This window comes from Somniosus microcephalus, chromosome 31 (assembly GCF_052327205.1).
Source record: "Somniosus microcephalus isolate GS21.2 chromosome 31, FLI_Smic_1.0, whole genome shotgun sequence".
Lineage (NCBI taxonomy): Eukaryota > Metazoa > Chordata > Chondrichthyes > Squaliformes > Somniosidae > Somniosus > Somniosus microcephalus.
Window position 1 is genome coordinate 42,118,748 of NC_141017.1, and position 24,762 is coordinate 42,143,509.

General features: G+C 48.5%; 1 protein-coding gene across 1 annotated transcript in view; it reads left to right on the forward strand.

Moving 5' to 3' along the window:
* LOC147097818 (tumor necrosis factor ligand superfamily member 14-like) overlaps window positions 1–24,762 on the forward strand; it is a 43,589-nt gene that overhangs the window by 11,882 nt on the left and 6,945 nt on the right. The window contains exon 3 of the mRNA XM_085971442.1: window positions 23,906–23,950. Coding sequence (XP_085827568.1) covers window positions 23,906–23,950 — 45 coding nt within the window. The remainder of the gene's footprint in view (window positions 1–23,905; window positions 23,951–24,762) is intronic.

Here is a 24,762-nt window from a genome sequence, read left to right on the forward strand (position 1 = left end):
GGAGAGATTGGAGCAGAGACTAGGAAGGGTCAATAGTGACACTGGGAGAGAATGGAGAAGAGACTAGGAAGGGTCAATAGTGACACTGGGAGAGAATGGCGCAGAAACTAGGAAGGGTCAATAGTGACACTGGGAGAGAATGGAGCAGAGACTAGGAAGGGTCAATAGTGACACTGGGAGAGATTGGAGCAGAGACTAGGAAGGGTCAATAGTGACACTGGGAGAGAAAGGAGCAGAGACTAGGAAGGGTCAATGGTGACACTGGGAGAGATTGGAGCAGAGACTAGGAAGGGTCAATAGTGACACTGGGAGAGAATGCAGCAGAAACAAGGAAGGGTCAATAGTGACACTGGGAGAGAACGGAGCAGAGACTAGGAAGGGTCAATAGTGACACTGGGAGAGAATGGAGCAGAGACTAGGAAGGGTCAATAGTGACACTGGGAGAGAACGGAGCAGAGACACGGAAGGGTCAATAGTGACACTGGGAGTGATTGGAGCAGAGACTAGGAAGGGTCAATAGTGACACTGGGAGAGAACGGAGCAGAGACTAGGAAGGGTCAATAGTGACACTGGGAGAGAATGGAGCATAGACTAGGAAGGTTCAATAGTGACACTGGGAGAGATTGGAGCAGAGACTAGGAAGGGTCAATAGTGACACTGGGAGACAATGGAGCAGAGACTAGGAAGGGTCAATAGCGACACTGGGAGAGAACGGAGCAGAGACTAGGAAGGGTCAATAGTGACACTGGGAGAGATTGGAGCAGATACTAGGAAGGGTCAATAGTGACGGTGGGAGAGATTGGAGCAGAGACTAGGAAGGGTCAATAGTGACACTGGGAGAGAATGGAGAAGAGACTAGGAAGGGTCAATAGTGACACTGGGAGAGAATGGAGCAGAGACTAGGAAGGGTCAATAGTGACACTGGGAGAGAATGGAGCAGAGACTAGGAACGGTCAATAGTGACACTGGGAGAGAACGGAGCAGAGACTAGGAAGGGTCAATAGTGACACTGGGAGAGATTGGAGCAGATACTAGGAAAGGTCAATAGTGACACTGGGAGAGAACGGAGCAGAGACTAGGAAGGGTCAATAGTGACACTGGGAGAGAACGGAGCAGAGACTAGGAAGGGTCAATAGTGACACTGGGAGAGATTGGAGCAGAGACTAGGAAGGGTCAATCGTGACACTGGGAGAGAACGGAGCAGAGACTAGGAAGGGTCAATAGTGACACTGGGAGAGAATGGAGCAGAGACTAGGAAGGATCAGCAGTGACACTGGGAGAGATTGGAGCAGAGACTAGGAAGGGTCAATAGTGACACTGGGAGAGAACGGAGCAGAGACTAGGAAGGGTCAATAGTGACACTGGGAGAGAACGGAGCAGAGACTAGGAAGGGTCAATAGTGACACTGGGAGACATTGGAGCAGAGACTAGGAAGGGTCAATAGTGACACTGGGAGAGAACGGAGCAGAAACTAGGAAGGGTCAATAGTGACACTGGGAGAGAACGGAGCAGAGACTAGGAAGGGTCAATAGTGACAGTGGGAGAGATTGGAGCAGAGACTAGGAAGGGTCAATAGCGACACTGGGAGGGATTGGAGCAGAGACTAGGAAGGGTCAATAGTGACACTGGGAGAGAACGGAGCAGAGACTAGGAAGGGTCAATCGTGACACTGGGAGAGAATGGAGCAGAGACTTGGAAGGGTCAATAGCGACACTGGGAGAGATTGGAGCAGAGACTAGGAAGGGTCAATAGTGACAGTGGGAGAGATTGGAGCAGAGACTTGGAAGGGTCAATAGTGACGCTGGGAGAGATTGGAGCAGAGACTAGGAAGGGTCAACAGTGACACTGGGAGAGAACGGAGCAGAGACTAGGAAGGGTCAATAGTGACACTGGGAGAGAATGGAGCAGAGACTAGGAAGGGTCAAAAGTGACACTAGGAGAGATTGGAGCAGAGGCTAGGAAGGGTCAATAGTGACACTGGGAGAGAATGGAGCAGAGACTAGGAAGGGTCAAAAGTGACACTGGGAGAGATTGGAGCAGAGGCTAGGAAGGGTCAATAGTGACACTGGGAGAGAATGCAGCAGAGACAAGGAAGGGTCAATAGTGACACTGGGAGAGAACGGAGCAGAGACTAGGAAGGGTCAATAGTGACACTGGGAGAGAACGGAGCAGAGACTAGGAAGGGTCAATAGTGACACTGGGAGAGAACGGAGCAGAGACTCGGAAGGGTCAATAGTGACACTGGGAGTGATTGGAGCAGAGACTAGGAAGGGTCAATAGTGACACTGGGAGAGATTGGAGCAGAGACTAGGAAGGGTCAATAGTGACACTGGAAGAGATTGGAGCAGAGACTAGGAAGGGTCAATAGTGACACTGGGAGAGATTGGAGCAGAGGCTAGGAAGGATCAATAGTGACACTGGGAGAGAATGCAGCAGAGACTAGGAAGGGTCAATCGTGACACTGGGAGAGAACGGAGCAGAGACTAGGAAGGGTCAATAGTGACACTGGGAGAGAATGGAGCAGAGACTAGGAAGGGTCAATAGTGACACTGGGAGAGAACGGAGCAGAGACTCGGAAGGGTCAATAGTGACACTGGGAGTGATTGGAGCAGAGACTAGGAAGGGTCAATAGTGACACTGGGAGAGATTGGAGCAGAGACTAGGAAGGGTCAATAGTGACACTGGGAGAGAACGGAGCAGAGACTAGGAAGGGTCAATAGTGACACTGGGAGAGAATGGACCATAGACTAGGAAGGTTCAATAGTGACACTGGGAGAGATTGGAGCAGAGACTAGGAAGGGTCAATAGTGACACTGGGAGACAATGGAACAGAGACTAGGAAGGGTCAATAGCGACACTGGGAGAGAACAGAGCAGAGACTAGGAAGGGTCAATAGTGACACTGGGAGAGATTGGAGCAGATACTAGGAAGGGTCAATAGTGACAGTGGGAGAGATTGGAGCAGAGACTAGGAAGGGTCAATAGTGAAACTGGGAGAGAATGGAGCAGAGACTAGGAAGGGTCAATAGCGACACTGGGAGAGAACGGAGCAGAGACTAGGAAGGGTCAATAGTGACACTGGGAGAGATTGGAGCAGAGACTAGGAAGGGTCAATAGTGACACTGGGAGAGAATGGAGCAGAGACTAGGAAGGGTCAATAGTGACACTGGGAGAGATTGGAGCAGAGACTAGGAAGGGTCAATAGTGACACTGGGAGAGATTGGAGCAGAGACTAGGAAGGGTCAATAGCGACACTGGGAGAGATTGGAGCAGAGACTAGGAAGGGTCAATAGTGACACTGGGAGAGATTGGAGCAGAGACTAGGAAGGGTCAATAGTGACACTGGGAGAGATTGGAGCAGAGACTAGGAAGGGTCAATAGTGACACTGGGAGAGATTGGAGCAGAGACTAGGAAGGGTCATTAGTGACACTGGGAGAGAATGGAGCAGAGACTAGAAAGGGTCAATAGTGACACTGGGAGAGATTGGAGCAGAGACTAGGAAGGGTCAATAGTGACACTGGGTGAGAACGGAGCAGAGACTAGGAAGGGTCAGTAGTGACACTGGGAGAGATTGGAGCAGAGACTAGGAAGGGTCAATAGTGACACTGGGAGAGATTGGAGCAGAGACGAGGAAGGGTCAATAGTGACACTGGGAGAGAACGGAGCAGAGACTAGGAAGGGTCAATAGTGACACTGGGAGAGAACGGAGCATTGACTAGGAAGGGTTAATAGTGACACTGGGAGAGAACGGAGCAGAGACTAGGAAGGGTCAATAGTGACACTGGGAGAGAACGGAGCAGAGACTAGGAAGGGTCAATTCTGACACTGGGAGAGATTGGAGCAGAGACTAGGAAGGGTCAATAGTGACACTGGAAGAGAACGGAGCAGAGACTAGGAAGGGTCAATAGTGACACTGGGAGAGATTGGAGCAGAGACTAGGAAGGGTCAATAGTGACACTGGGAGAGAATGGAGCAGAGACTAGGAAGGGTCAATAGTGACACTGGGAGAGATTGGAGCAGAGACTAGGAAGGGTCAATAGTAACACTGGGAGAGAACGGAGCAGAGACTAGGAAGGGTCAATAGTGACACTGGGAGAGAACGGAGCAGAGACTAGGAAGGGTCAATAGTGACACTGGGAGAGAATGCAGCAGAGACTAGGAAGGGTCAATAGTGACACTGGGAGAGATTGGAGCAGAGACTAGGAAGGGTCAATTGTGACACTGGGAGAGATTGGAGCAGAGACTAGGAAGGGTCAATAGTGACACTGGGAGAGATTGGAGCAGAGACTAGGAAGGGTCAATAGCGACACTGGGAGAGAACGGAGCAGAGACTAGGAAGGGTCAATAGTGACACTGGGAGAGAACGGAGAAGAGACTAGGAACGGTCAATAGTGACACTGGGAGAGATTGGAGCAGAGATTAGGAAGGGTCAGTAGTGACACTGGGAGAGATTGGAGCAGAGAGTAGGAAGGGTCAAAAGTGACACTGGGAGAGATTGGAGCAGAGACTAGGAAGGGTCAATAGTGACACTGGGAGACAATGGAGCAGAGACTAGGAAGGGTCAATAGCGACACAGGGAGAGAACGGAGCAGAGACTAGGAAGGGTCAATAGTGACACTGGGAGAGATTGGAGCAGAGACTAGGAAGGGTCAATAGTGACACTGGGAGAGAATGGAGCAGAGATTAGGAAGGGTCAATAGTGACACTGGGAGAGATTGGAGCAGAGACTAGGAAGGGTCAACAGTGACACTGGGAGAGATTGGAGCAGAGACTAGGAAGGGTCAATAGCGATACTGGGAGAGATTGGAGCAGAGACTAGGAAGGGTCAATAGTGACACTGGGAGAGATTGGAGCAGAGACTAGGAAGGATCAATAGTGACACTGGGAGAGATTGGAGCAGAGACTAGGAAGGGTCAATAGTGACACTGGGAGAGATTGGAGCAGAGACTAGGAAGGGTCATTAGTGACACTGGGAGAGAACGGAGCAGAGACGAGGAAGGGTCAATAGTGACACTGGGAGAGAACGGAGCAGAGACTAGGAAGGGTCAATAGTGACACTGGGAGAGAACGGAGCAGAGACTAGGAAGGGTCAATAGTGACACTGGGAGAGAACGGAGCATTGACTAGGAAGGGTTAATAGTGACACTGGGAGAGAACGGAGCACAGACTAGGAAGGGTCAATAGTGACACTGGGAGAGATTGGAGCAGAGACTAGGAAGGATCAATAGTGACACTGGGAGAGATTGGAGCAGAGACTAGGAAGGGTCAATAGTGACACTGGGAGAGATTGGAGCAGAGACTAGGAAGGGTCAATAGTGACACTGGGAGAGATTGGAGCAGAGACTAGGAAGGTTCAGTAGTGACACTGGGAGAGATTGGAGCAGAGACTAGGAAGGGTCAATCGTGACACTGGGAGAGAATGGAGCAGAGACTAGGAAGGGTCAATAGTGACACTGGGAGAGAATGGAGCAGAGACTAGGAAGGGTCAATAGTGACACTGGGAGAGATTGGAGCAGAGACTAGGAAGGGTCAATAGTGACACTGGGAGACAATGGAGCAGAGACTAGGAAGGGTCAATAGCGACACTGGGAGAGAACGGAGCAGAGACTAGGAAGGGTCAATAGTGACACTGGGAGAGATTGGAGCAGATACTAGGAAGGGTCAATAGTGACAGTGGGAGAGATTGGAGCAGAGACTAGGAAGGGTCAATAGTGACACTGGGAGAGAATGGAGAAGAGACTAGGAATGGTCAATAGTGACACTGGGAGAGAATGGAGCAGAGACTAGGAAGGGTCAATAGTGACACTGGGAGAGATTGGAGCAGAGACTAGGAAGGGTCGATAGTGACACTGGGAGACAATGGAGCAGAGACTCGGAAGGGTCAATAGTGACACTGGGAGAGATTGGAGCAGATACTAGGAAGGGTCAATAGTGACAGTGGGAGAGATTGGAGCAGAGACTAGGAAGGGTCAATAGTGACACTGGGAGAGATTGGAGCAGAGACTAGGAATGGTCAATAGTGACACTGGGAGACAATGGAGCAGAGACTCGGAAGGGTCAATAGCGACACTGGGAGAGAACGGAGCAGAGACTGGGAAGGGTCAATAGTGACACTGGGAGAGATTGGAGCAGAGACTAGGAAGGGTCAATAGTGACACTGGGAGAGAATGGAGCAGAGACTAGGAAGGGTCAATAGTGACACTGGGAGAGATTGGAGCGGAGAGTAGGAAGGGTCAACAGTGACACGGAGAGATTGGAGCAGAGACTAGGAAGGGTCAATAGCGACACTGGGAGAGATTGGAGCAGAGACTAGGAAGGGTCAATAGTGACACTGGGAGAGATTGGAGCAGAGACTAGGAAGGGTCAATAGTGACACTGGGAGAGATTGGAGCAGAGACTAGGAAGGGTCAATAGTGACACTGGGAGAGATTGGAGCAGAGACTAGGAAGGGTCAATAGTGAAACTGGTAGAGATTGGAGCAGAGACTAGGAAGGGTCATCAGTGACACTGGGAGAGAATGGAGCAGAGACTAGAAAGGGCCAATAGTGACACTGGGAGAGATTGGAGCAGAGACTAGGAAGGGTCAATAGTGACACTGGGTGAGAACGGAGCAGAGACTTGGAAGGGTCAGTAGTGACACTGGGAGAGATTGGAGCAGAGACTAGGAAGGGTCAATAGTGACACTGGGAGAGATTGGAGCAGAGACTAGGAAGGGTCAGTAGTGACACTGGGAGAGATTGGAGCAGAGAGTAGGAAGGGTCAATAGTGACACTGGGAGAGAATAGAGCATTGACTAGGAAGGGTTAATAGTGACACTGGGAGAGAACGGAGCAGAGACTAGGAAGGGTCAATAGTGACACTGGGAGAGATTGGAGCAGAGACTAGGAAGGGTCAATAGTGACACTGGGAGAGATTGGAGCAGAGACTAGGAAGGGTCAATTGCGACACTGGGAGAGATTGGAGCAGAGACTAGGAAGGGTCAATAGTGACACTGGGAGAGATTGGAGCAGAGACTAGGAAGGGTCAATAGTGACACTGGGAGAGATTGGAGCAGAGACTAGGAAGGGTCAATAGTGACACTGGGAGAGATTGGAGCAGAGACTAGGAAGGGTCATTAGTGACACTGGGAGAGAATGGAGCAGAGACTAGAAAGGGTCAATAGTGACACTGGGAGAGATTGGAGCAGAGACTAGGAAGGGTCAATAGTGACACTGGGTGAGAACGGAGCAGAGACTAGGAAGGGTCAGTAGTGACACTGGGAGAGATTGGAGCAGAGACTAGGAAGGGTCAATAGTGACACTGGGAGAGATTGGAGCAGAGACGAGGAAGGGTCAATAGTGACACTGGGAGAGAACGGAGCAGAGACTAGGAAGGGTCAATAGTGACACTGGGAGAGAACGGAGCATTGACTAGGAAGGGTTAATAGTGACACTGGGAGAGAACGGAGCAGAGACTAGGAAGGGTCAATAGTGACACTGGGAGAGAACGGAGCAGAGACTAGGAAGGGTCAATTCTGACACTGGGAGAGATTGGAGCAGAGACTAGGAAGGGTCAATAGTGACACTGGAAGAGAACGGAGCAGAGACTAGGAAGGGTCAATAGTGACACTGGGAGAGATTGGAGCAGAGACTAGGAAGGGTCAATAGTGACACTGGGAGAGAATGGAGCAGAGACTAGGAAGGGTCAATAGTGACACTGGGAGAGATTGGAGCAGAGACTAGGAAGGGTCAATAGTAACACTGGGAGAGAACGGAGCAGAGACTAGGAAGGGTCAATAGTGACACTGGGAGAGAACGGAGCAGAGACTAGGAAGGGTCAATAGTGACACTGGGAGAGAATGCAGCAGAGACTAGGAAGGGTCAATAGTGACACTGGGAGAGATTGGAGCAGAGACTAGGAAGGGTCAATTGTGACACTGGGAGAGATTGGAGCAGAGACTAGGAAGGGTCAATAGTGACACTGGGAGAGATTGGAGCAGAGACTAGGAAGGGTCAATAGCGACACTGGGAGAGAACGGAGCAGAGACTAGGAAGGGTCAATAGTGACACTGGGAGAGAACGGAGAAGAGACTAGGAACGGTCAATAGTGACACTGGGAGAGATTGGAGCAGAGATTAGGAAGGGTCAGTAGTGACACTGGGAGAGATTGGAGCAGAGAGTAGGAAGGGTCAAAAGTGACACTGGGAGAGATTGGAGCAGAGACTAGGAAGGGTCAATAGTGACACTGGGAGACAATGGAGCAGAGACTAGGAAGGGTCAATAGCGACACAGGGAGAGAACGGAGCAGAGACTAGGAAGGGTCAATAGTGACACTGGGAGAGATTGGAGCAGAGACTAGGAAGGGTCAATAGTGACACTGGGAGAGAATGGAGCAGAGACTAGGAAGGGTCAATAGTGACACTGGGAGAGATTGGAGCGGAGAGTAGGAAGGGTCAACAGTGACACGGAGAGATTGGAGCAGAGACTAGGAAGGGTCAATAGCGACACTGGGAGAGATTGGAGCAGAGACTAGGAAGGGTCAATAGTGACACTGGGAGAGATTGGAGCAGAGACTAGGAAGGGTCAATAGTGACACTGGGAGAGATTGGAGCAGAGACTAGGAAGGGTCAATAGTGACACTGGGAGAGATTGGAGCAGAGACTAGGAAGGGTCAATAGTGAAACTGGTAGAGATTGGAGCAGAGACTAGGAAGGGTCATCAGTGACACTGGGAGAGAATGGAGCAGAGACTAGAAAGGGCCAATAGTGACACTGGGAGAGATTGGAGCAGAGACTAGGAAGGGTCAATAGTGACACTGGGTGAGAACGGAGCAGAGACTTGGAAGGGTCAGTAGTGACACTGGGAGAGATTGGAGCAGAGACTAGGAAGGGTCAATAGTGACACTGGGAGAGATTGGAGCAGAGACTAGGAAGGGTCAGTAGTGACACTGGGAGAGATTGGAGCAGAGAGTAGGAAGGGTCAATAGTGACACTGGGAGAGAATAGAGCATTGACTAGGAAGGGTTAATAGTGACACTGGGAGAGAACGGAGCAGAGACTAGGAAGGGTCAATAGTGACACTGGGAGAGATTGGAGCAGAGACTAGGAAGGGTCAATAGTGACACTGGGAGAGATTGGAGCAGAGACTAGGAAGGGTCAATAGCGACACTGGGAGAGATTGGAGCAGAGACTAGGAAGGGTCAATAGTGACACTGGGAGAGATTGGAGCAGAGACTAGGAAGGGTCAATAGTGACACTGGGAGAGATTGGAGCAGAGACTAGGAAGGGTCAATAGTGACACTGGGAGAGATTGGAGCAGAGACTAGGAAGGGTCATTAGTGACACTGGGAGAGAATGGAGCAGAGACTAGAAAGGGTCAATAGTGACACTGGGAGAGATTGGAGCAGAGACTAGGAAGGGTCAATAGTGACACTGGGTGAGAACGGAGCAGAGACTAGGAAGGGTCAGTAGTGACACTGGGAGAGATTGGAGCAGAGACTAGGAAGGGTCAATAGTGACACTGGGAGAGATTGGAGCAGAGACGAGGAAGGGTCAATAATGACACTGGGAGAGAACGGAGCAGAGACTAGGAAGGGTCAATAGTGACACTGGGAGAGAACGGAGCATTGACTAGGAAGGGTTAATAGTGACACTGGGAGAGAACGGAGCAGAGACTAGGAAGGGTCAATAGTGACACTGGGAGAGAACGGAGCAGAGACTAGGAAGGGTCAATTCTGACACTGGGAGAGATTGGAGCAGAGACTAGGAAGGGTCAATAGTGACACTGGAAGAGAACGGAGCAGAGACTAGGAAGGGTCAATAGTGACACTGGGAGAGATTGGAGCAGAGACTAGGAAGGGTCAATAGTGACACTGGGAGAGAATGGAGCAGAGACTAGGAAGGGTCAATAGTGACACTGGGAGAGATTGGAGCAGAGACTAGGAAGGGTCAATAGTAACACTGGGAGAGAACGGAGCAGAGACTAGGAAGGGTCAATAGTGACACTGGGAGAGAACGGAGCAGAGACTAGGAAGGGTCAATAGTGACACTGGGAGAGAATGCAGCAGAGACTAGGAAGGGTCAATAGTGACACTGGGAGAGATTGGAGCAGAGACTAGGAAGGGTCAATTGTGACACTGGGAGAGATTGGAGCAGAGACTAGGAAGGGTCAATAGTGACACTGGGAGAGATTGGAGCAGAGACTAGGAAGGGTCAATAGCGACACTGGGAGAGAACGGAGCAGAGACTAGGAAGGGTCAATAGTGACACTGGGAGAGAACGGAGAAGAGACTAGGAACGGTCAATAGTGACACTGGGAGAGATTGGAGCAGAGATTAGGAAGGGTCAGTAGTGACACTGGGAGAGATTGGAGCAGAGAGTAGGAAGGGTCAAAAGTGACACTGGGAGAGATTGGAGCAGAGACTAGGAAGGGTCAATAGTGACACTGGGAGACAATGGAGCAGAGACTAGGAAGGGTCAATAGCGACACAGGGAGAGAACGGAGCAGAGACTAGGAAGGGTCAATAGTGACACTGGGAGAGATTGGAGCAGAGACTAGGAAGGGTCAATAGTGACACTGGGAGAGAATGGAGCAGAGATTAGGAAGGGTCAATAGTGACACTGGGAGAGATTGGAGCAGAGACTAGGAAGGGTCAACAGTGACACTGGGAGAGATTGGAGCAGAGACTAGGAAGGGTCAATAGCGATACTGGGAGAGATTGGAGCAGAGACTAGGAAGGGTCAATAGTGACACTGGGAGAGATTGGAGCAGAGACTAGGAAGGATCAATAGTGACACTGGGAGAGATTGGAGCAGAGACTAGGAAGGGTCAATAGTGACACTGGGAGAGATTGGAGCAGAGACTAGGAAGGGTCATTAGTGACACTGGGAGAGAATGGAGCAGAGACTAGAAAGGGTCAATAGTGACACTGGGAGAGATTGGAGCAGAGACGAGGAAGGGTCAATAGTGACACTGGGAGAGAACGGAGCAGAGACTAGGAAGGGTCAATAGTGACACTGGGAGAGAACGGAGCATTGACTAGGAAGGGTTAATAGTGACACTGGGAGAGAACGGAGCACAGACTAGGAAGGGTCAATAGTGACACTGGGAGAGATTGGAGCAGAGACTAGGAAGGATCAATAGTGACACTGGGAGAGATTGGAGCAGAGACTAGGAAGGGTCAATAGTGACACTGGGAGAGATTGGAGCAGAGACTAGGAAGGGTCAATAGTGACACTGGGAGAGATTGGAGCAGAGACTAGGAAGGTTCAGTAGTGACACTGGGAGAGATTGGAGCAGAGACTAGGAAGGGTCAATCGTGACACTGGGAGAGAATGGAGCAGAGACTAGGAAGGGTCAATAGTGACACTGGGAGAGAATGGAGCAGAGACTAGGAAGGGTCAATAGTGACACTGGGAGAGATTGGAGCAGCGACTAGGAAGGGTCAATAGTGACACTGGGAGACAATGGAGCAGAGACTAGGAAGGGTCAATAGCGACACTGGGAGAGAACGGAGCAGAGACTAGGAAGGGTCAATAGTGACACTGGGAGAGATTGGAGCAGATACTAGGAAGGGTCAATAGTGACAGTGGGAGAGATTGGAGCAGAGACTAGGAAGGGTCAATAGTGACACTGGGAGAGAATGGAGAAGAGACTAGGAATGGTCAATAGTGACACTGGGAGAGAATGGAGCAGAGACTAGGAAGGGTCAATAGTGACACTGGGAGAGATTGGAGCAGAGACTAGGAAGGGTCGATAGTGACACTGGGAGACAATGGAGCAGAGACTCGGAAGGGTCAATAGTGACACTGGGAGAGATTGGAGCAGATACTAGGAAGGGTCAATAGTGACAGTGGGAGAGATTGGAGCAGAGACTAGGAAGGGTCAATAGTGACACTGGGAGAGATTGGAGCAGAGACTAGGAATGGTCAATAGTGACACTGGGAGACAATGGAGCAGAGACTCGGAAGGGTCAATAGCGACACTGGGAGAGAACGGAGCAGAGACTGGGAAGGGTCAATAGTGACACTGGGAGAGATTGGAGCAGAGACTAGGAAGGGTCAATAGTGACACTGGGAGAGAACGGAGCAGAGACTAGGAAGGGTCAATAGTGACACTGGGAGAGATTGGAGCGGAGAGTAGGAAGGGTCAACAGTGACACGGAGAGATTGGAGCAGAGACTAGGAAGGGTCAATAGCGACACTGGGAGAGATTGGAGCAGAGACTAGGAAGGGTCAATAGTGACACTGGGAGAGATTGGAGCAGAGACTAGGAAGGGTCAATAGTGACACTGGGAGAGATTGGAGCAGAGACTAGGAAGGGTCAATAGTGACACTGGGAGAGATTGGAGCAGAGACTAGGAAGGGTCAATAGTGAAACTGGTAGAGATTGGAGCAGAGACTAGGAAGGGTCATCAGTGACACTGGGAGAGAATGGAGCAGAGACTAGAAAGGGCCAATAGTGACACTGGGAGAGATTGGAGCAGAGACTAGGAAGGGTCAATAGTGACACTGGGTGAGAACGGAGCAGAGACTTGGAAGGGTCAGTAGTGACACTGGGAGAGATTGGAGCAGAGACTAGGAAGGGTCAATAGTGACACTGGGAGAGATTGGAGCAGAGACTAGGAAGGGTCAGTAGTGACACTGGGAGAGATTGGAGCAGAGAGTAGGAAGGGTCAATAGTGACACTGGGAGAGAATAGAGCAGAGACTAGGAAGGGTCAATAGTGACAGTGGGAGAGATTGGAGCAGAGACTAGGAAGGGTCAATAGTGACACTGGGAGAGATTGGAGCAGAGACTAGGAAGGGTCTATAGTGACACTGGGAGAGAATAGAGCAGAGACTAGGAAGGGTCAATAGTGACAGTGGGAGAGATTGGAGCAGAGACTAGGAAGGGTCAATAGTGACACTGGGAGAGAACGGAGCAGAGACTAGGAAGGGTCAATAGTGACACTGGGAGAGAACGGAGCAGAGACTAGGAAGGGTCAATAGTGACACTGGGAGAGATCGGAGCAGAGACTAGGAAGGGTCAATAGTGACACTGGGAGAGAATGGAGCAGAGACTAGGAAGGGTCAATAATGACACTGGGAGAGAATGGAGCAGAGACTCGGAAGGGTCAATCGTGACACTGGGAGAGATTGGAGCAGAGACTAGGAAGGGTCAATAGTGACACTGGGAGAGAATGGAGCAGAGACTAGGAAGGGTCAGTAGTGACACTGGGAGAGATTGGAGCAGAGACTAGGCAGGGTCAATAGTGACACTGGAAGATATTGGAGCAGAGACTAGGAAGGGTCAATAGTGACACTGGGAGAGATTGGAGCAGAGACTAGGAAGGGTCAATAGTGACACTGGGAGAGAACAGAGCAGAGACTAGGAAGGGTCAATAGTGACACTGGGAGAGAACGGAGCAGAGACTAGGAAGGTTCAATAGTGACACTGGGAGACAATGGAGCAGAGACTAGGAAGGGTCAATAGTGACACTGGGAGAGAACGGAGCAGAGACTAGGAAGGGTCATTAGTGACACTGGGACAGAATGGAGCAGAGACTAGGAAGGGTCAATAGTGACACTGGGAGAGAATGCAGCAGAGACTAGGAAGGGTCAATAGTGACACTGGGAGAGAACGGAGCAGAGACTAGGAAGGGTCAATAGTGACACTGGGAGAGAATGGAGCAGATACTAGGAAGGGTCAATAGTGACACTGGGAGAGAACGGAGCAGAGACTCGGAAGGGTCAATAGTGACACTGGGAGTGATTGGAGCAGAGACTAGGAAGGGTCAATAGTGACACTGGGAGAGAACGGAGCAGAGACTAGGAAGGGTCAATAGTGACACTGGGAGAGAATGGAGCAGAGACTAGGAAGGGTCAATAGTGACACTGGGAGACAATGGAGCAGAGACTAGGAAGGGTCAATAGTGACACTGGGAGAGATTGGAGCAGAGACGAGGAAGGGTCAATAGTGACACTGGGAGACAATGGAGCAGAGACTAGGAAGGGTCAATAGTGACACTGGGAGAGATTGGAGCAGAGACTAGGAAGGGTCAATTGCGACACTGGGAGAGAACGGAGCAGAGACTAGGAAGGGTCAATAGTGACACTGGGAGAGATTGGAGCAGAGACTAGGAAGGGTCAATAGTGACACTGGGAGAGATTGGAGCAGAGACTAGGAAGGGTCAATAGTGACACTGGGAGAGAATGGAGAAGAGACTAGGAAGGGTCATTAGTGACACTGGGAGAGAATGGAGCAGAGACTAGGAAGGGTCAATAGTGACACTGGGAGAGAATGGAGCAGAGACTAGGAAGGGTCAATAGTGATACTGGGAGAGATTGGAGCAGAGACTAGGAAGGGTCAATAGTGACACTGGGAGAGATTGGAGCAGAGACTAGGAAGGGTCAATTGTGACACTGGGAGAGATTGGAGCAGAGACTAGGAAGGGTCAATAGTGACACTGGGAGAGAACGGAGCAGAGACTAGGAAGGGTCAATAGTGACACTGGGAGAGAATGCAGCAGAGACTAGGAAGGGTCAATAGTGACACTGGGAGAGAACGGAGCAGAGACTAGGAAGGGTCAATAGTGACACTGGGAGAGAATGGAGCAGAGACTTGGAAGGGTCAATAGTGACACTGGGAGAGAATGCAGCAGAGACTAGGAAGGGTCAATAGTGACACTGGGAGAGAACGGAGCAGAGACTAGGAAGGGTCAATAGTGACACTGGGAGAGAATGGAGCAGATACTAGGAAGGGTCAATAGTGACACTGGGAGAGAACGGAGCAGAGACTCGGAAGGGTCAATAGTGACACTGGGAGTGATTGGAGCAGAGACTAGGAAGGGTCAATAGTGACACTGGGAGAGAACGGAGCAGAGACTAGGAAGGGTCAATAGTGACACTGGGAGAGATTGGAGCAGAGACTAGGAAGGGTCAATAGTGACACTGGGAGAGAATGGAGCATAGACTAGGAAGGTTCAATAGTGACACTGGGAGAGATTGGAGCAGAGACGAGGAAGGGTCAATAGTGACACTGGGAGACAATGGAGCAGAGACTAGGAAGGGTCAATAGTGACACTGGGAGAGATTGGAGCAGAGACTAGGAAGGGTCAATTGCGACACTGGGAGAGAACGGAGCAGAGACTAGGAAGGGTCAATAGTGACACTGGGAGAGATTGGAGCAGAGACTAGGAAGGGTCAATAGTGACACTGGGAGAGATTGGAGCAGAGACTAGGAAGGGTCAATAGTGACACTGGGAGAGAATGGAGAAGAGACTAGGAAGGGTCATTAGTGACACTGGGAGAGAATGGAGCAGAGACTAGGAAGGGTCAATAGTGACACTGGGAGAGAATGGAGCAGAGACTAGGAAGGGTCAATAGTGATACTGGGAGAGATTGGAGCAGAGACTAGGAAGGGTCAATAGTGACACTGGGAGAGATTGGAGCAGAGACTAGGAAGGGTCAATTGTGACACTGGGAGAGATTGGAGCAGAGACTAGGAAGGGTCAATAGTGACACTGGGAGAGAACGGAGCAGAGACTAGGAAGGGTCAATTGTGACACTGGGAGAGAATGCAGCAGAGACTAGGAAGGGTCAATAGTGACACTGGGAGAGAACGGAGCAGAGACTAGGAAGGGTCAATAGTGACACTGGGAGACAATGGAGCAGAGACTAGGAAGGGTCAATAGTGACACTGGGAGAGAACGGAGCAGAGACTAGGAAGGGTTAATAGTGACACTGGGAGAGAATGGAGCAGAGACTAGGAAAGGGTCAATAGTGACACTGGGAGAGATTGGAGCAGAGACTAGGAAGGGTCAATAGTGACACTGGGAGAGATTGGAGCAGAGACTAGGAAGGGTCAATAGTGACACGGGGAGAGATTGGAGCAGAGACTAGGAAGGGTCAATAGTGACACGGGGAGAGATTGGAGCAGAGACTAGGAAGGGTCAATAGTGACACTGGGAGAGAATGGAGCAGAGACTAGGAAGGGTCAATTGCGACACTGGGAGAGAATGGAGCAGAGACTAGGAAGGGTCAATAGTGACACTGGGAGAGATTGGAGCAGAGACTAGGAAGGGTCAATAGTGACACTGGGAGAGAACAGAGCAGAGACTAGGAAGGGTCAATAGTGACACTGGGAGAGAACGGAGCAGAGACTAGGAAGGTTCAATAGTGACACTGGGAGACAATGGAGCAGAGACTAGGAAGGGTCAATAGTGACACTGGGAGAGAACGGAGCAGAGACTAGGAAGGGTCATTAGTGACACTGGGACAGAATGGAGCAGAGACTAGGAAGGGTCAATAGTGACACTGGGAGAGAATGCAGCAGAGACTAGGAAGGGTCAATAGTGACACTGGGAGAGAACGGAGCAGAGACTAGGAAGGGTCAATAGTGACACTGGGAGAGAATGGAGCAGATACTAGGAAGGGTCAATAGTGACACTGGGAGAGAACGGAGCAGAGACTCGGAAGGGTCAATAGTGACACTGGGAGTGATTGGAGCAGAGACTAGGAAGGGTCAATAGTGACACTGGGAGAGAACGGAGCAGAGACTAGGAAGGGTCAATAGTGACACTGGGAGAGAATGGAGCAGAGACTAGGAAGGGTCAATAGTGACACTGGGAGACAATGGAGCAGAGACTAGGAAGGGTCAATAGTGACACTGGGAGAGATTGGAGCAGAGACGAGGAAGGGTCAATAGTGACACTGGGAGACAATGGAGCAGAGACTAGGAAGGGTCAATAGTGACACTGGGAGAGATTGGAGCAGAGACTAGGAAGGGTCAATTGCGACACTGGGAGAGAACGGAGCAGAGACTAGGAAGGGTCAATAGTGACACTGGGAGAGATTGGAGCAGAGACTAGGAAGGGTCAATAGTGACACTGGGAGAGATTGGAGCAGAGACTAGGAAGGGTCAATAGTGACACTGGGAGAGAATGGAGAAGAGACTAGGAAGGGTCATTAGTGACACTGGGAGAGAATGGAGCAGAGACTAGGAAGGGTCAATAGTGACACTGGGAGAGAATGGAGCAGAGACTAGGAAGGGTCAATAGTGATACTGGGAGAGATTGGAGCAGAGACTAGGAAGGGTCAATAGTGACACTGGGAGAGATTGGAGCAGAGACTAGGAAGGGTCAATTGTGACACTGGGAGAGATTGGAGCAGAGACTAGGAAGGGTCAATAGTGACACTGGGAGAGAACGGAGCAGAGACTAGGAAGGGTCAATAGTGACACTGGGAGAGAATGCAGCAGAGACTAGGAAGGGTCAATAGTGACACTGGGAGAGAACGGAGCAGAGACTAGGAAGGGTCAATAGTGACACTGGGAGAGAATGGAGCAGAGACTTGGAAGGGTCAATAGTGACACTGGGAGAGAATGCAGCAGAGACTAGGAAGGGTCAATAGTGACACTGGGAGAGAACGGAGCAGAGACTAGGAAGGGTCAATAGTGACACTGGGAGAGAATGGAGCAGATACTAGGAAGGGTCAATAGTGACACTGGGAGAGAACGGAGCAGAGACTCGGAAGGGTCAATAGTGACACTGGGAGTGATTGGAGCAGAGACTAGGAAGGGTCAATAGTGACACTGGGAGAGAACGGAGCAGAGACTAGGAAGGGTCAATAGTGACACTGGGAGAGATTGGAGCAGAGACTAGGAAGGGTCAATAGTGACACTGGGAGAGAATGGAGCATAGACTAGGAAGGTTCAATAGTGACACTGGGAGAGATTGGAGCAGAGACGAGGAAGGGTCAATAGTGACACTGGGAGACAATGGAGCAGAGACTAGGAAGGGTCAATAGTGACACTGGGAGAGATTGGAGCAGAGACTAGGAAGGGTCAATTGCGACACTGGGAGAGAACGGAGCAGAGACTAGGAAGGGTCAATAGTGACACTGGGAGAGATTGGAGCAGAGACTAGGAAGGGTCAATAGTGACACTGGGAGAGATTGGAGCAGAGACTAGGAAGGGTCAATAGTGACACTGGGAGAGAATGGAGAAGAGACTAGGAAGGGTCATTAGTGACACTGGGAGAGAATGGAGCAGAGACTAGGAAGGGTCAATAGTGACACTGGGAGAGAATGGAGCAGAGACTAGGAAGGGTCAATAGTGATACTGGGAGAGATTGGAGCAGAGACTAGGAAGGGTCAATAGTGACACTGGGAGAGATTGGAGCAGAGACTAGGAAGGGTCAATTGTGACACTGGGAGAGATTGGAGCAGAGACTAGGAAGGGTCAATAGTGACACTGGGAGAGAACGGAGCAGAGACTAGGAAGGGTCAATTGTGACACTGGGAGAGAATGCAGCAGAGACTAGGAAGGGTCAATAGTGACACTGGGAGAGAACGGAGCAGAGACTAGGAAGGGTCAATAGTGACACTGGGAGACAATGGAGCAGAGACTAGGAAGGGTCAATAGTGACACTGGGAGAGAACGGAGCAGAGACTAGGAAGGGTTAATAGTGACACTGGGAGAGAATGGAGCAGAGACTAGGAAAGGGTCAATAGTGACACTGGGAGAGATTGGAGCAGAGACTAGGAAGGGTCAATAGTGACACTGGGAGAGATTGGAGCAGAGACTAGGAAGGGTCAATAGTGACACGGGGAGAGATTGGAGCAGAGACTAGGAAGGGTCAATAGTGACACGGGGAGAGATTGGAGCAGAGACTAGGAAGGGTCAATAGTGACACTGGGAGAGAATGGAGCAGAGACTAGGAAGGGTCAATTGCGACACTGGGAGAGAATGGAGCAGAGACTAGGAAGGGTCAATAGTGACACTGGGAGAGATTGGAGCAGAGACTAGGAAGGGTCAATAGTGACACTGGGAGAGAACGGAGCAGAGACTAGGAAGGGTCAATAGTGACACTGGGAGAGAACGGAGCAGAGACTAGGAAGGGTCAATAGTGACACTGGGAGAGATCGGAGCAGAGACTTGGAAGGGTCAATAGTGACACTGGGAGAGAATGGAGCAGAGACTAGGAAGGGTCAATAGTCACACTGGGAGAGATTGGAGCAGAGACTAGGAAGAGCAGCATGGTGGCATAGTGGTTAGCACTGTTGCCTCACAGCGCCAGGGACCCGGGTTCAAATCCGGCCTCGGGTGACTGTCTGTGTGGAGTTTGCACATTCTCCCCGTGTTTGCGTGGGTTTCCTCCGGGTGCTCCGGTTTCCTCCCACAGTCCAAAGATGTGCGGGTTAGGTTGATTGGCCATGATAAAAATTGACCCTTAGTGTTAGGGGGGATTAAATACGTGGGGTTACGGGGTTACGGGGATAGGGCTTGGGTGGGATGGCTGTCATTGTAGGGACCGGGTGCTAGGGTTTGGATGATCAGCCATGATCTCGTTGAATGGCGGAGCAGGCTCGAAGGGCCGAATGGCCTACTCCTGCTCCTATCTTCTATGTTTCTATGTCAATAGTGACACTGGGAGAGATTGGAGCAGATACTAGGAAGGGTCAATGATGAAACTGGGAGAGAATGGTCGTGCCCTGGGAGGAGTTGATGTTGACACTGGGAAAAGTCAGCATTGATAATAGCAGAGGTGTTGATGCTAGGAGAAGTCGATGGTGATGCTGGGAGGTCGACACTAGGAGAGATGATTCCGGAATAGGTCTACGGTGGCGCTGGGAAAGGTTGGTACTGCCTGGTGTTGTTTGATGTTCTGTTTTAATCCCTTGCAGAGATTTAGGAACATCGGAACAGGAGTAGGCCATTCAGCCGCTCGAGTCTGTTCCGCCATTCAATTAGATCATGACTAATTCTGTACCTCAACTCCCGCCTTTTTTCCATATCCCTTGATACCCTTACCTAACAAAAATCTATTGACTTAGCTGTAATAAATACATGCAATAGCATTTGTAATTGATAATATAGCTAGACTCGAAAGGGGCAACCCCATAAAACCTTGCCGTGTTAACCTCAATGGCATTGGATATAAACAATAAACTGCTGTGTCAATGCATATTGTCCAGCCCAAGATTCATCACTAAGGTGCAAAAGTTGGAGTCAGGAAGTGAGTTTTGAGTCTTTGTTTGCCATGCTCTCAGCAGGAGCTGTGCTTAATGGTAGCACTAGTTGGAGAATTGAGCCACCAGTGCTGTAGCCCCATCTCTGACTCATACCTCCTCTGAGTGTAGCTTTCATATTGGGAGCTTCCAAATTAAATAATCAGGAAAAGACCATCCGGTCCATCAAACCCAACCCATCAGACATGGTGCACACAGATACAGCACTGAGCTCCCCTTCTCCCCAGTCACACAGTCTCCTGGGAGTGGCAAAAAAAGGTAAAGCCTAAGGCCAATTTAGGAAAAACTCTGAGAAATTCCTCTCTGGCTTCCTCCGGCAATTAAGCAGAGATCCAGAGAACCGTGGTAACCCGTAGTTACATAGAATTACATAGAATATACAGCACAGAAACAGGCCATTCAGCCCAACCAGCCTGTGCTGGTGTTTATACTGCACACCAGTCTCCTCCCATTCCATCCACCTCATCTCAGCCTTTCAGCAGATCTTTCTATTCTCTCATGTACTCATCTAGTTTCCTTTTGAAAGCATCGAATCTATTTGCCTCAACCACTTTCTGTGGTAGCGAGGTCCACGTTCTTACCACTTTCTCCTTATTTCCCTGTTGGTTTTATTAATAACTATCTTGTATTTATGGCCCCGAGTTTTGGGTTCTCCCACAAGTGGAAACACTCTCTCCATATCTACCCTGTCCAACCCATTCATCATTTTAAAGGCCTCTATCAGGGCACCTCTAAGTCTTCTCTTTTCTAAAGAAAAAAGCTCCAACCTATTCAATCTTTCCTGATAGCTGTAATCTTTCAATCTGGTAAATCCTTGTAAGTCTTTTTTGCTCTTTCTCTAATGCTTCTATGTCTTTTTCATAGTATGGAGACCAGAACTATGCACAGGACTCTAAGTGCAGTCTGGCCAGGATCCTATACAAGTTTAACATAACCTCACTACTTTTGAATTCTATTCCCCTGGAAATAAATCCCAGTGCTTTGTTAGCATTTTTTATTGCTTTGCTGGCCTGTAATGCTGCTTTTAATGATTTGCTCACCTGTGTCCCTAGATCTCTTTGCTCTTCTACCCCATTCAGTTTCTTAATTTCTACGGTGCAGGTGTTGTTTCTATTTTTCCTACCAAAGTGCATCACCTCACATTTACCTTTGTTAAAGTTAATTTGCCATTTAACTACCCTGTCTGTAAGTTTTCCAATGTCTTCTTGTATTATGTTGCATTCTTTCTCAGTTTGGTATCATCTGCAAATTTTGATATTGAGTTACTTGTTCCTAAGTCCAAATCATTAATTTAAATTATGAATACAGTGGTCCCAGCACTGATCCTTGTGGAACACCACTTTCTACCTACCTCCAATCTGAATAACTACTCTTTACCCCTACTCTCTGCTTTCTATTTTTTAGCCAATTTGCTATCCATTCAGCTATTTGTCTGCTGACTCCACATGCCCTAACCTTTGTCATGAGCCTACCGTGTGGTACCTCATTGAAGTCTTTTTGAAAATCCAAGGATGTGATATCTACTGCATTCTTTGTAATCTCAGCTACCCCACAGCTTACCCTAACTGGAAATGTCCTCCTCTCTCCGGAACCTGTCCAGCTCCATTTTGAAGGACTGTGGGAAATCCATACCCACCACTGCTCCAGTTATTGCTTTCCAAGGGCAATGACTCAAAAAATAAATACTTCACAACCTTTAACCTAACTCTTTGCCTGTGGATTTTTCACTCATGCTGGCTAGTCCTACCATCCCTATCCCTATCCATCCAAATTAACCTAGCTAACTGGACAGAATCCAATCCTTTCATCATTTAAAAAATCTCAATCATGTCCCCTCTGAGCCTGTATTTCTCCAATGAAAATAGCCTCAGTGCCTGGTGCCCTCCTGATAACCAAGAGCCCTAAGAATGGGTATCATGTTGACCACCCTCATATGCATCTTCTATAGAAGCTTCATATCCCCCACCATATGTGGGGACCAAAACTGGACACAGTGGTCCATGCACAGCCGTACCAAAACCTTGCACAGCTTAAGTATAGTGCTTTTAGTTTTATATTGTATTCTTCTAGCAAATCAACCTAAAATGCTATTTGCTTTCCCAATAGCGTTGTCACACAACTTATGAACCTTTAGTGATTTATCAACTGAAACCCCCAGGCTCCTCTCTTGATGTCTAACCTTTAACAGGAACCCTGCATGGTACACACGACTAGGGCTTCCCCATTTCAACTGCATAACGCTGCACTTATCAATATCGAAAGACTTCTGCCACACTCTGAGCCAGTCCCTTAACTTAATTAAATTGCAACCTATTTATTTGGTCTAAATTCCAAACTCCTGTGCACATTTTTGTATTATCTGCAGATTTATGAATGGTTGCATCAATACCCTCATGCAAATCATTTATCAAGATGATAAACATCAACGGTCCCAACATGCAGTCCTGCGGGATTCCATTTGTGACCTGGCCCCATGCAGATCTACTCCCATTGATGATGACCAACGATGTCATTAGACCTTTCCCGTCTCCCCTCAGTGAATTAAAGATCTACTTACAACTGTTGCTGGGTTACGCTTCTGTGGGACTCAATCAGCCTGCAATAACTAGCCCAACTAAAGATAAACCTATGGGTGACATCATAGCCAAGCCCAATCTTGTCCTCACTCAATATCTATATGTGCACTTTCCAGCGATTAAAGGTAGGAGCCCTATCTGATTGTTTCTCCCTCTCCAGCTTAGGGATGCAAAGGCAATTGTAGCAATCTAATTAAGATCAGGTAACATAGTTTTGCTCTTCCCCACAAGTGGAAACACTCTTTCTTTGTCTACTCTATCAAAACCTTTCATAATTTTAAAGACCTCTATTAGGTCACCCTTTAGCCTTCTCTTTTCAAGAGAAAAGAGACCCAGCCTGTTCATCCTTTCCTGATAGGTATAACCTCGCAGTTATGGTATTATCCGTGTAAATCTTTTTTGCACCCTCTCCAAGTCCCTCTATATCCTTTTTATAATATTGCGACCAGAACTGTACACAGTACTCCAAGTGTGGCCTAACCAAGGTTTGATACAAGTTTAGCATAACTTCTCTACTTTTCAATTCTATTCCTCTAGAAATAAACCCTAGTGTTTGCTTTGGTTTTTTATGGCCTTATTAAATTGCATCACTACTTTTAGTGATTAATGTATTTGTACTCCCATATCCCTTTGCACCTCTACCCCATTTAGATTCTTATTTTCCAAGTAATATGTGACCTCCTTATTTTTCTTACCAAAATGTAATACCTTAAACTTATCTGTGTTGAATTTCATTTGTCAATTATATGCCCATTCTGCAAGTTTATTAATGTCCTCCTGTAATTTGACTGCCCCCCCCCCCAATTTCTGTCTTGCAGCCAGCTAGCAATCCATTCTGCTACTTGTCCTCAGACTCCGCATTCTCTGACCTTATTCATTAGTCTATTATGTGGTACCTTATCAAAGGCCTTTTGGAAATCTAGGTATATTACATCTATAACATTGCCCTTGTCTACTCTCTCTCTGTTACCTCTCTAAATAATTCATTGAGGTTGGTCAAGCAAGACTTTCCCTTCTGAAATCTTTGCTGACTATTCATTATTATATTTTTGGTTTCTGGATGTTTTTCTATTTTCTCCTTTAGTAGGGATTCCATTATCTTTCCTACCACTGGTCTATAATTCCCTGGACATGTTCCATCTCCCTTCTTAAATATTGGAATAACTTTAGCTATCCGCCAGTCCTTTGGCACTACACTTTTTTCTAACAAATTGTTAAATATGTGTAATAGTGATCATATTGAAAGTGTTTAGAATATTTGCAGCACTTTCTTTTTTTTATTCATTATCTCTCAGAGAATATTCAAATGTCATTTTATGGAGAATTTCTGTTTTATTATTTAGACGTGATCATCCAAGATTCAACAAAGCCTGCAGCTCATGTTACTGGTAAGAACATACCTCGGCGAGTGCCATAATTTAAAATAAATCAATCATATTGTCACACTGATAACATAATTTCACCTTACTGTAATAACCTCAAAACACTAACTGTGCTTTTATAACGGTGCCTTATAAGGGGGTTCAGTGCCTGTCACTGACCTTGTTACAAGGTGGGAACACTATAATGGGGTTCAGCATGTCTCACTGTTACAGGGAGAGTGTGTTATAAAGGGGTACGGTAGATTAATGGTACTGGATTAACAACCCAGAGGTCATGACTTCAAATCTCATCGTGGCAAGTTGTGAAATTGAATTCAATAAATCTGGAAATCTGTTGACAAACACCAGAAAAATAACCATGAAAGCTTCTGGGTTGTTGTAAAAAGCCACCCATGCCTTTCAGTGAAGCGAGCCATACTCGGTCTGGCCTACATGTGATTCCAGTCCCAAACTATATGGTTGACTCTTAATGCCCTGAGCAAGCCACCCAGTTTTATACAACTGCTACAAAGTTCAATAGGAAGAAGATCGGATGGATCTATCGGCAAATTGTAAGGAGGTGCAGTATTTCTCACTGACTATATTACCGGAATATGCATTATTAGGGGGTGTTGTATCTCTCATTGTGTAAGGGTGTATTATAAAGGGTTCAGCATTTCTCACTGTCTATGCATCTTGGTTTCCAAACTGCTTGGATTGTCCGGGAGTCTCCTAGAATTGAGGGTTGCTCTCCTGGATGCTGCTGCTAGCCGAGGTCGGGAAATGCCCTGCAAGGGTGGCATGTTGGGGGGGGGGGGGGTATGATTTAAAGCTGAAAA